The following is a 13416-nucleotide window of genomic DNA, read 5'->3' as shown; positions in this document are numbered from 1 at the left end:
TAAACAAAGCTCTCCTAACAATGTGGTTTTTGAATGCTTTATGTGCTTTAACCTTGTCATACCACAAATATGCATGCCATCCAAAAACATTGTTAAAACCTTCTAAATCCAAAGTGTCTGTGTTTTCAAGAAGCAGCCAGTCTTTCAGCCAGCAGAATGCTGCTGATTCATAGTAAAGTTTAAAGTCTGGCAGAGCAAAACCACCCCTTTCTTTTACATCAGTTAAAATCTTATATTTTATTCTGGGCTTCTTGCCCTGCCAGACAAATTTAGAAATGTCTTTTTGCCACTTCTTAAAACAGCCCATCTTGTCCACAATTTGCAATGTTTGAATCAAAAATAACATTTTAGGCAATACATTCATCTTTATAGCTGCAATTCTTTTTTTTTTTTTAAATATTTTTTATTAAAGAGGTTTTTTTTAAAAAAAACAAACATAACATACATAAACAGACAGAGACATAAACAAGACAAAAAACATGTACCATTTCATATCCTAATTTCTTGTACCTTTCTTCCCCGACTTCCTCATGCCTCCCGTTTCTGTATTCCAAATTCTTATCAAATACACAGCAAATCTTCCCTTATTTTCAATTACATTTAATCTAATCTTCCTTATTCTCCTCGTCTTAACCCTTACTAATAGCAACCATTTATCTTCCAATCCAACATCATTCTAACTTTCATCAATTTTATAGTATTTCTTTAAGTAGTCCTTAAACTTTTTCCATTCTTCTTGCGCTGCTTCTCTTCCCTGGTTTCGGATTCTGCTCGTCATTTCTGCCAAGCCCATATAGTCCATCACCTTCATCTGCCATTCTTCCAGTGTGGGTAGATCTTGCGTCTTCCAGTACTTCGCAATAAGTATTCTTGCTGCTGTTGTGGCGTACATAAAGAAAGTTCTGTCCGTCTTTAACACCCCCTGGCCGACAATACCCAAGAGAAAGGCCTCTGGTTTCTTAGGGAAAGTATATTTAAATACCTTTTTAAGTTCATTATAGATCATCTCCCAGAATGCCTTAATCTTCGGGCACGTCCACCAAAGGTGAAAGAATGTACCTTCAGTTTCTTTACATTTCCAACATTTATTATCAGGCAAATGGTAAATCTTTGCAAGCTTGACTGGGGTTATGTACCACCTATATATCATTTTCATAATATTTTCTCTTAAGGCATTACATGCCGTAAATTTCATCCCAGTGGTCCACAACTTTTCCCAATCAGCAAACAAAATATTATGACCAATGTCCTGAGCCCATTTAATCATAGCTGATTTAACCGTTTCATCTTGTGTATTCCATTTCAGCAGCAAATTGTACATTCTAGACAAATTTTTAGTACTGGGTTCTAACAGTTCTGTCTCTAATTTTGATTTTTCCACCTGGAAGCCAATTTTACTGTCCAATTTAAATGCTTCATTTATTTGGTGATAGTGCAACCAATCTCTCACCTTTCCTTTTAATTTCTCAAAACTCTGCAATCTCAGTTTGTCCCCCTCCTTTTCCAAAATTTCCCAGTATCTTGGCCACTTCGACTCCATATTTAACTTTTTAACTGCCTTAGCTTCCATTGGTGACAACCACCTTGGAGTTTTATTTTCCAACAAATCTTTATATCTGGTCCAGACATTTAATAGTGCTTTTCTGACAATGTGGTTTTTAAAACTTTTGTGTGCTTTAACCTTGTCATACCATAAATATGCATGCCACCCAAAAATATTATTAAAACCTTCCAAATCTAAAATGTCTGTGTTTTCAAGAAGCAGCCATTCTTTCAGCCAGCAGAAAGCTGCCGCCTCATAGTAGAGTTTAAAGTCTGGCAGGGCAAACCCCCCTCTTTCCTTTGAGTCCGTTAATATCTTAAATTTAATTCTGGGCTTCTTGCCCTGCCAGACAAATTTAGATATATCCTTTTGCCACTTCTTGAAACAATCCATTTTATCCATTATTTGCAATGCTTGAAACAAAAACAACATTCTTGGCAACACATTCATTTTTATAACTGCAATTCGGCCTAACAAGGAAAGCTTTAAGTTAGACCAAATTTCCAAATCTTTTTTCACTTCTGTCCAAGTTTTTTCATAATTGTCTTTAAATAAATTCACATTCTTGGCTGTCATGTTAATACCCAAATATTTCACTTTTTTAACCACAGTCAACCCTGTCTCATTCTGAAACCTTTCTTTTTCAACCTGTGTTAAATTTTTCTCCAAAACCTTTGTCTTTGACTTATTTAATTTAAATCCTGCCATTTGACCAAACTCTTGGATTATTTCTAAAACTCTTTTCGTACTAGCTTCTGGCTCTTGCAATGTAAGTACTAAGTCATCTGCAAATGCTCTCAATTTATATTGTTTAGCTCCGACCCGAATCCCTTTAACCAACTGGTCCCTCCTAATCATATTAAGCAAAACCTCCAGGACCAATATAAAAAGTAGTGGGGAGATAGGGCACCCCTGACGTGTCCCTTTTTCAATCTTGAACTCTTCTGTGACCACGTTATTTACAATTAATTTTGCTTTCTGTTCAGAATATATTGCACCTATACCATTCTCGAACCCTTGGCCTACCCCCATCCCCCGGAGGTTCTTCAGCATAAAACTCCAAGAAATGTTGTCGAAGGCTTTCTCGGCATCCACAAATATCAAAACAGCCTTAGTGTTTATATTCACTTCCAACTTTTCCAAAATGTCAATTATATTCCTTACATTATCCGACAAATGCCTTTTCGGGAGAAAGCCCGCTTGGTTCCCATGAATCTCCTCCATCAAAACTCTTTTCAATCTTTTTGCTAAAATATCAGCAAAAATTTTGTAATCCACATTTAGTAACGAGATGGGTCGGTAGTTTTTAAGTTGGGTCTTTTCAGTCTCTGTCTTTGGTATAAGTGTAATGTAGGCCTCTCTCCACGTATCGGGTGCCCTTCTCCCCTCCATAATCTCATTACAGACTTCCTTCAAAGGTTGTATCAATCCTTCCTTCAAAACTTTGTAGTATTTGGAAGTCAGTCCATCCGGCCCGGGGGATTTGCCCAACGCCATGCCTTGAATGGCATCTTCTATTTCTTGTGCTGATATCTCCTGGTTCAAAATTAACTTACTTTCCTGTGAAACCTTTTTCAGCCCATTTTTCTCGAGGAATTGTTGTATATCCATTTCTTTCTGCGGCCCTTGTGTGTAAAGTTGTCTAAAGTAGTTCTGAAAGCAATTCCTAATTTCCGCTGGGTTACTTATGTTCTTTCCTTCCACTTCTATATTTGTTACCGTGTTGAGTTTTTGTCTCTTCTTTATTTGCCAGGCCAATAGCTTGCTACATTTATCAGCAGATTCAAAGGTCTTTTGTCTCATTTGCTTAATTTTCCACTCTAATTCTTGATTCATAGAATCATAGAATCATAGAATCATAGAATCATAGAGTTGGAAGAGACCACAAGGGCCAGCTCCATATATTGTGTTTGATGAAATTTAATCTCTCTTAAAATCTCTTGCGATTTCGGCTTCGATCTTAATTTCTTTTCCCCTTCTTTTATCTTTTCCAAGATTTTTTCCTTCCTCTCATTTTGCTTTCTCTTCTTTAATGTATTTTGTTGTATCATCACGGCTTTACTTGCGTCCCATACTATTCTTTTTTCTACTTTAGTCCTCAAGTTAATTTCAAAGTAGTCTTTCAAAGTTTTTTGGGCCTTCTTGCAAATCTCCTCGTCTCTGAATAAGTTGTCATTCATTCTCCATCTGAAGGAACCAGTTGTTGTTTGCTTCATCACCATCTTTACTGCATTATGGTCGGAGAAGGTTTTTGGGCAGATTTCCACTTTCTTTATATTCGGTGCCATACTGCTAGTCACCCAAATTTGGTCAATCCTTGTCCATGTCATTTTGGCTTCAGAAAAGAAGGTTCCCTCTCTTTCTAATGGGTGTTTTGTTCTCCAAATGTCAATCAAGTCCATATTGTCAGTCATTTCGAAAAAAGTCTTTGGTAGTCTTCCATCTTTTGTTATTACCTGTCTTTGTGCTTTGTCCATATTTGTTGAAACTACTCCATTCATATCTCCCATCAAAATTAAGTTGTAATCCATATGGTCCATCAGAATTTCATGCAACTTCTTAAAAAATTCAGCTTTCCCTTCATTTGGTGCATAGATTCCCACTATCACGTACTTTTCTCCTTGGGATTGAATAGCTGCAATTCGACCCATCAAGGAAAGCTTCAAATTTGACCATATTTCAAAATCTTTTTTCACTTCTGACCAGCATTTCTCATAATTATTTTTAAATAAATCCCCACTCTTAGCTGTCATATTAATCCCCAGATATTTCACTTTCTTCACCACAGTCAAACCTGTTTCATTCTGGAATTTCTCCTTTTCAAACAATGTCAGATTTTTCTCTAAAACCTTAGTTTTGGACTTATTCAATTTGAATCCTGCCACCTGACCAAATTCTTGAATTAATTCTAGAACTCTTTTGGTACTAGATTCTGGCTCCTGTAACGTCAAAACTAAGTCATCTGCAAATGCTCTCAATTTATACTGTTTGGCTCCGACCCCAGCTGCCTGTACCTTAAAGGGTCAGGAGAGTCACAGGAAATGGTGTTGATCTTTGTTGATGACATCATTCACATCTCAGGGGCAAACAAACAGGTGCAGAAGTTTGCCAAAGAGCTTGGAAAACGGTTTCAGCTCAAGAACCTGGGTGCAGTAAGGATCTACTTAGGTGTTCAGATAGACAGGACTGAAGATGGAAGCTTCTTGCTCAGTCAGAAAGGCAAGATTGAGCAGTTGCTTGAGAAGTTCAGAATGTCTGATTGTGCAGGGGTTAGGGCACCCATGGAGACAAGCTACGTGAAAGACAGTCGGCTAGCAGAACGCGTTGAGTGCGAGAACGCTGAGCTCTTCCAGTCCGCTCTGGGTAGTCTGTTGGATCTGTCCCAATGGAGCAGGCCGGACATTGCTTTTGCTACCAATCTGCTCAGTAGGGAAGCATCAAAGCCCAGTGCAAATGCCTGGCATGGTATCAAGCGGGTGCTGCGTTACCTGCAGGATACCAAGGACTTCAGTCTCAAGCTGTCAGCTGCAGGTGAGACGGCACTTACTTGCTGGGCAGATAGCGACAGGGCGAATCTGGATGACAGGAAGTCTGTATCTGGGATGGTAATAAAGTTTGGGGAATCTCTAGTTGGGTGGAAGTCCCGGAAGCAAAGTCTCATTGCGCTGTCCTCTACTGAGGCTGAGTTCATTGCACTGTCGGAATTGTGCAGGGAACTGGAGTTCTATAGATGCCTGGTGCAAGAGATCTATGGGGATTGTTGCCTGCCCATCACTGTTTGGGAAGACAATCAACCCTGTCTGAAGTTGGCAGAATCTGGGCAGTTGAAGGCCAGAACCAAGCATGTAGACAGACGTTTCCAGACTGCGTGTCAAAGTGTCAATCCCATTGAAAGCAATCCTATTAAAACAACACAGCAATTAAGAGGAAGGAAAGCAGATCATATTTCTGCTGTCTCAGAAGAGGGCATTTCCTTTTTCTTTTAGGGTCCAGTGTGCTTTGAAGATGTCGCTGTTCGTTTCACGGACGAGGAGTGGGCGTTGCTGGATCCTGACCAGAGAGCTCTGCATAAGGACGTCATGGAGGAGAATCGTGGGATCGTGGACTCTCTTGGTAAGGCTCCCTGTGGGATCGTCCTATCTGCCTGGAAATTCAAAAAATACCTCTACGTGACAAGCCTCATACATTTCCACAGAGCTCAACAGCACCCCCTATAACGCATGGGAACCTAACACCCCCACAAGAAACCTTGAACAGCAAATTCCAGTTTTTTCTGTGAACCATCTTCCTCCAGTTCTGCCTTTTTATACCACGGTTGGGCTTGTCTGAACTGCCCAGCCATCTTAAATGTCAGCTTCAGTGTTGGTATCTGAAGAAGTGTGCATGCACACGAAAGCTCATACTAATAACAAACTCAGTTGGTCTCTAAGGTGCTACTGGAAGGATTTTTTTTTATTTAGCTTCAGAGTTGTGCGGAAAGATAAGTAGCTTCTGTCAAGTTTTCTGTTTTTGTTTTTGCTGCTGTCAGTCTTGGGTTGACCAGAGAGACGACTGACATTGGAGATGGAGGGGATGCCATGACAGGGCCAAACAAAATCCATCCCAGAGAAGAGCCAGGCTTATTGAATCTCAGGTAGTAGTAGCAGTGATGATAATAATAATAATAATAATAATAATAATAATAGTAATATTAATTTTTATTTTTACTCTGCCCACCTGGCTGGGTTGCCCCAGCTGCTCTGGGGGGCTTCCATCACTTATAAAAACCAGAAACATTAATCATAACAATCTGTCCCCATATAAAAAGTACATTAACTTTAAAATGAACAACTTACACTAGTGGCCAAAATTGTGGAAACCTTTTGGAGAAAGTGTATTTCAGAGCTCTGATACCTCACAACACCACTTTTTGGGAGTAATAGCATAAAACTATATATCAATGGGAAAATAATTTAATGAAGAATGTAATGATTTTCTTCTGTCATGCAGGCACAGTCTCTCCAGTCTTCGATCATCACTTGCTCTTGTGCACCTTTTCCTGCCTTTACCAGTCTGATTTTGGAGTGACTGAGTCTCTTATACCTCTTCAAAAATATAGACCAGCTTTGGTTAAGTTTCCCCCAATCTTTCTTCTAATTTCTTCATACCTGTAGCCTTGTTCACTTAATAGTACGATTTTACATCTCTTTCTGGGTAACTAGTCAACTCTTTGTACCATTTTTAAATTTTATTAAGTTTTACAAACTCACCAAAGGAAAGAACCAAGAAACCAACCAAATTGATAGCAATCACATTATACCCTGACAAAAGTCAACCTAAGCAAGTTGTGCTTCCCTTTTCTGGTTATATGTCTATAACCTTTGATAGAATACACATAATTGAACAAACTTTGTTGCACTACATTCTTGATTAAATTATCTTTCCATTGCTATATAATATTATGGTATTAACGTCATACCTCGGGTTACAGTCACTTTAGGTTGCGTGTTTTCGGGTTGCGCACTGAGCCGAACCTGAAAGTACCAGAATGGGTTACTTCCAACAAAGGTGCACATGCGCAGAACCACCAAATTACGACCCACGCATGCGCAGATGCAACGCTGCTGGTGGCGAACGCTGCGAGTTGTGAACATGTCTCCCACACAGATCATGTTTGCAACCTGAGCATCCACTGTGCTCCAAAAGAAGTGGTGTTATGAGTCATCAAACATCTGAAATGCACTTTTTTCTAAAAGGCTTTCACAATTTTGTTGTTGTTGTTGTTTAGTCGTTTAGTCGTGTCCGACTCTTCATGACCCCATGGACCAGAGCACGCCAGGCACCCCTGTCTTTCACTGCCTCCCGCAGCTTGGTCACAATTTTACCACTACAGTATATCAAAAAAAGCAACATTCAACAACCCATCAGAATCTAATAAGAAATATGTTGGTTAATGACAAACCACAAAGGTAATGAACACACACCCAACTCCCTTCAGTTCTTCTTCATTTGTTCCTGAGGCTCTAATCTCTTTTTGTCTTCATTGCAGATTGTGATGAATTGGAAATCGAGAACAAAGGTGAACACAACAAAATCCCCAGAGAGGAGAAGCCAGGCAAAAATTTGGAGTGTGGAGACAGCTACCCTCAGAGCTCCAATCTCACTAAGCATCAGAGAATTCATACAGGAGACAAACCCTATCAGTGCATGGAATGTGGGAAGAGCTTTAGTTGGAGCTCCCATCTCACTTACCATCAGAGAATTCATACAGGTGAGAAACCGTATCAGTGTGTGGAATGTGGAAAGAGCTTCAGTCACAGCCATGATCTCACTTCCCATCAAAGAATTCATACAGGGGAGAAACCCTATCAGTGTGTGGAATGTGGAAAGAGCTTCAGTCACAGCCATGATCTCACTTCCCATCAAAGAATTCATACAGGGGAGAAACCCTATCAGTGCATGGAATGTGGAAAGAGCTTCACTGATAGCTCCTCTCTCACTTCCCATCAAAGAATTCATACAGGGGAGAAACCCTATCAGTGCATGGAATGTGGAAAGAGCTTCAATAAGAACTCCAATCTCACTTCCCATCAAAGAATTCATACAGGGGAGAAACCCTATCAGTGTGGGGAATGTGGAAAGAAATTTATTAGACGCTCCAGTCTCACTTCCCATCAGAGAATTCATACAGGAGAGAAACCCTATCAGTGTGGGGAATGTAAAAAGAGCTTCAGTCACAGCTCTGCTGTCACTAAGCATCAGAAACTCCATACAGGGGAGAAACCCTATGAGTGTGGGGAATGTGGGAAGAGCTTCAGTCAGAGCTCCTCTCTCACTTACCATCAGAGAAGTCATACAGGGGAGAAACCGTATCAGTGTGGGGAATGTGGAAAGAGCTTCAGTCACAGCTCCTCTCTCACTTCCCATCAAAGAATTCATACAGGGGAGAAACCCTATCAGTGTGGGGAATGTGGAAAGAGCTTCAGTCAGAGCTCCCATCTCACTTCCCATCAAAGAATTCATTCAGGGGAGAAACCCTATCAGTGCATGGAATGTGGAAAGTGCTTCAGGGAGAGCTCTGATCTCACTTCCCATCAAAGAATTCATACAGGGGAGAATCCCTATCAGTGTGGGGAATGTGGAAAGAGCTTCAGGACGAGCTCCCACCTCACTAAGCATCAGAGAATTCATACAGGGGAGAAACCCTATCAGTGTGGGGAATGTGGAAAGAAAATCATTACAAGCTCCAGTCTCACTTCCCATCAGAGAATTCATACAGGAGAGAAACCCTATCAGTGTGGGGAATGTGGAAAGAAATTCATTACAAGCTCCAGTCTCACTTCCCATCAGAGAATTCATACAGGAGAGAAACTCTATCAGTGTGGGGAATGTGGAAAGAGCTTCAGTCACAGTTCTGATGTCACTAAGCATCAGAAACTTCATACAGGGGAGAAACCCTATCAGTGCATGGAATGTGGGAAGAGCTTCAGTAGCAGCTCCAATCTCACTTCCCATCAGAGAATTCATACAGGGGAGAAACCCTATCAGTGTTGGGAATGTGGAAAGAGCTTCAGGACAAGCTCCCATCTCACTAAGCATCAGAGAATTCATACAGGGGAGAAACCCTATCAGTGTGGGGAATGTGGAAAGAGCTTCAATCAGAGCTCCTCTCTCACTTCCCATCAGAGAATTCATACAGGAGAGAAACCCTATCAGTGCATGGAATGTGGAAAGAGCTTCAGTCACAGCTCTGCTGTCACTAAGCATCAGAGAATTCATACAAGAAAGAAACACTATCAGTGTGGGGAATGTGGAAAGAGCTTCAGGAATAGCTCCCATCTGACTTCTCATCAAAGAATTCATACAGGGGAGAAACCCTATCAGTGCCTGGAATGTGGAAAGAGCTTCAGTCAGAGCTCCAATCTCAATTCCCATCAAGGAATTCATACAGGGGAGAAACCCTTCATTCTATAGCTTTAGGAGCCAGGCAAATCCGCACCTTGTTAACCAGGCCTTTGGCCGATTGACATCTAAGGCCTTTTTAAAATGTGGTGGGGAGTTGAGTTACTGATGTGTATTTTGTGTTTTTATGTTGTAACTGTCCTGAGACATGTGGGAACAGGAGTCAACACCTAGAGGCCAAGGGGTTTTTGCCCCCCAATGATATATTTGAGGGGGCCGCCACCCCAGTTGATAGGCATTGCCATTCCAATGCCCTGCATGCGTCATGTGATTGATTGTGCAAGGCACGCCTTACCTGGCCCCTCCCACCAATATTTTATCCAAGTTGGCACCACTGGGTCGGGTGGTAGACAAATTAAATAAATACATAAATCACCTTCCTTTGCACGTTTCAGCCTGTCAATATCCTTATTTTTTATCATTTTTAATATTTATGTGCCTTTCATCTGAAGATTTCACAACAGAAACATACAGGATAAAAGCATGGCTTTCTCAAAAACAAGAAAAGCCAGAGAAATCTCTCCTCCCCTTTTTTTGGATGGAGTTACAAACTTTGTTGATCAGGGAACAGCTGTGGAAATAGTGCAACTTGATTTCAGTAAGGCTTTTGACGAAGTCCCCCATAATATTTTTGCGATTAAGCTTCTAAAATGTGGGCTGAATGAGGAAACTGTTAGGTGGACTTGACTAACCGAACCCAAAAAGTCCTCCTCCATGGTTCCTCATCATCCTGGGGAAAAGTGACAGGAGGGGTGCTGCAGGGTTCTGTCCTGGGCCCGTTGTTGTTCAACGTCTTTATGAACGACTTGGATGAAGGAACTGAGGGGGTGCTCATCCCATTTGCCGATGACACCAAACGGGGAGCGGAGGCCAATGTGGCAGAGGGCAGAATGAAGCAACCAGAAGTCACCTCAACCCGATGGAGTGGTGACCCCCTCCTCCTTTTCCTCTCCCCCAAGCCATCAATACAGCTAACACAATCAATATTCCCCCCAGCCTCACACCTCCACAGAGATCCCCACCCAACACCAGTCCAGGTGACATAAAAAGACACTCCCCATTACCCAACAATCTACAACTCACTCTCAGCACCCCTTCCCACGCCTTACTAAGTAAAATAATTCCCCTTGTTGCAAGGATTTTTAAGGTACCAGTGAGCCACTCAAATTGTGTCCCAGAATTGACAGACGCAGCAGTGGAGAAAAAGAAAGTGATATTTATTGCTGAGCAATAAGTGACCCAGTGGAATCCTTTCCCAAAGACTGGGCCCCGGGCTCTAGCCCCCTGAGGCTTTATACCTGAGTACATACATGACATAATCTGATACAATCGCACACGGCAGCAAAAATAAGACCAATGGGCGCATTCAAGCCTTGCCCCCTGATGATGTAAAGAGTTCCCTCCCAACTTCTGCTTTTTCAGTCTGAACATGCAGTATAACCTTTCCCCTGATTTATGGTAAGGAGGAAGAAAAAGGAACTTTGGCCCTTATGCTCCTAAGTGGCCATCTGCTATACCGGGACATTCTGCGGTTAGCATCTTCCTGTTTGAGCTACTCGGGACCCTGTCTGGACAGGGGGGAAAGTGCCAGCACAGCAGATTTATTGCTTCCCCCTTATGTTAGCGAGACATTGAGAAGAACAAGGGAAGGGAACTGGGGCAGAGTTCATTTCGGATTTTTCCAATCTAAGCAATTTGCTATAAGCTTTTGCAGAAGCCATCATGATTCAAACATGGATTATATAAAAATCATTATAAGGATATATGGTTATATGGCTAACTGATTATATGAAAAGCATAAGGGTAAAATTCCTCCAGGTGGTCCTGCTTCACCCTAACCTCAATAAAACAATCCACAAACAGGCTAAAATCTGACAAACAAGCAGCACATTGGGGCTGCCAGAGCATATCAACACCCTCATCCCTACCCCAACATACCAGTGATGTTAATAACATTAGCAACATTGCTTATGGACCCTATATCCAACATAGGCGTCACAAAGACGGTTGGAGGATGGATGGCGGGTAATGGATTGAGGTTGAATCCTGACAAGACAGAAGTACTGTTTTGGGGGGACAGGAGGCGGGTGGGTGTGGAGGACTCCCTGGTCCTGAATGGGGTAACTGTGCCCCTGAAGGACCAGGTGCACAGCCTGGGAGTCATTTTGGACTCTCAGCTGTCCATGGAGGCACAGGTCAATTCTGTGTCCAGGGCAGCTGTTTACCAGCTCCATCTAGTACGCAGGCTGAGACCCTACCTGCCCACGGACTGTCTCGCCAAAGTGGTGCATGCTCTGGCTATCTCCTGCTTGGACTACTGCAATACGCTCTACGTGGGGCTATCTTTGAAGCTGACCCGGAAACTACAACTAATCCAGAATGCGACAGCTAGGCTGGTGATTGGGAGCGGCTGCCGAGACCACGTAACACCGGTCTTGAAAGACCTACATTGGCTCTCAGTGTGTTTCCGAGCACAATTCAAAGTGTTGGTGCTGACCTTTAAAGCTCTAAACTGCCTCGGTCTAGTATATCTGAAGGAACGTCTCCACCCCTGTTGTTCTGCCTGGACACTGAGGTCCAGCACCGAGGGCCTTCTGGCGGTTCCCTCATTGCGAGAAGCCCAGTTACAGGGAACCAGGCAGAGGGCCTTCTCGGTAGTGGCGCCCGCCCTGTGGAACGCGCTCCCACCAAATGTCAGAAGAACAACTACCAGACTTTTAGAAGACATCTGAAGACAGCCCTGTTTAGGGAAGCTTTTAATGTTTGATGCATTATGATATTTTAATATTTTGTTGGAAGCCACGCAAAGTGGCTGGGGAAGCCCAGCCAGATGGGCGGGGTATAAATAATAAATTATTATTATTATTAAGACACTTAACACCGTTTCACTGACCACTTCCTATCGCAAACAACAGGGAGGATGGCCTGACCTTGAACAAAGAACTCCATGCCAGCTGAGACCTAGGACTAACTGGCTAAATGCCAGATGGCCCATGATACCCCAAATAAACACCTATATGACTACATAGGGGATACTTTCTGCAACCCACCCCCCACTCTTTTACCCAAATCTTATTTTAACTTCTAAGTCAGCGCAATTTCACTGGTTTGATAGACAATACAAGGTGAGAGACACAGGGCAACCCGAACGGGCTGGCATGGAATCACCCTATATAGTAGATAAGCAAGATGGCTAGCTTAAAAGCAATTGCATTAAATGTGAGGGGGTTGGGAAACCCCATCAAAAGAAAATGCATCACCTTGTATGTAAACACCATGAAACCACACATCGCCTTCCTACAAGAAATACACAACCCTCCCAAACTCCTGAGCGATCCCTGCTTCAGTCAACAATGAGTTGCACCTGGCTCAGCAAAGTCCTGTGGAGTAGCCATAATACTCAGTAGAGACCTGAACTTCAAAGCCACAACAGTCCTCAAAGACAAAAGAGGCAGACTCATTTTTGCTAAAGGGACACTAGATGGCAAAACTAAACTGACAATTGGCTCCATGTATGCCTAAAACTCAAAACAACTAAGAGTTTATCCAGAAAACACTGAACAGGTTCCTCTCCTCCAAAGGAGAAGCAATTCCGGGGGGTGACCTCAACCTAAATATGAAAAGCATATCCCTGAAAGACACCCACCCTACAACCCCCTGGGCAACCTTCCTCCGAAGGAAACCCCAACAATTAGGGACTCTTACAATTTGCTAAAAATGCTAAAAACAGGGGTCTCTGACATTTGGGGTGAAGAAAACCCAGGAGAAACCAGCCACACATTCTTGTCTGGGCGCCATGGAACAGTGGAGATTCAAGATGGCGCCGAGGTAAGACGCTCTTATCGGAGCTCAAAGAAATCTTTTAGCTAAATGCCTTTGTTGCTGGCTCTTCTCCTTCTTTTGGATTTTATTTCCTCTCACTACTTCGTATC

The 13416-nt window shown here is 42.3% G+C and overlaps 2 protein-coding genes across 5 annotated transcripts in view; both read left to right on the top strand.

The window, feature by feature from the left end:
• Window positions 1-11247, top strand: part of LOC310760695 (uncharacterized protein) — a 67828-nt gene extending 56581 nt beyond the window's left edge. For 2 of the 3 annotated variants that reach the window (XM_083609684.1, XM_083609683.1), the window contains 2 exons: window positions 5530-5656; window positions 7572-11247. In XM_083609684.1, the coding sequence (XP_083465810.1) occupies window positions 5530-5656; window positions 7572-9496 (2052 nt within the window). In that variant the 3' untranslated portion in view covers window positions 9497-11247. The remainder of the gene's footprint in view (window positions 1-5529; window positions 5657-7571) is intronic. The other variant, XM_083609685.1, reaches the window with a different exon arrangement.
• Window positions 1-13416, top strand: part of LOC310760704 (uncharacterized protein) — a 395412-nt gene that overhangs the window by 51506 nt on the left and 330490 nt on the right. The window lies entirely within an intron of this gene.

Source organism: Podarcis filfolensis, assembly GCF_964270895.1.
Source record: "Podarcis filfolensis genome assembly, chromosome: 4".
Lineage (NCBI taxonomy): Eukaryota > Metazoa > Chordata > Lepidosauria > Squamata > Lacertidae > Podarcis > Podarcis filfolensis.
This window is presented reverse-complemented; position numbering and strand designations above follow the sequence as displayed.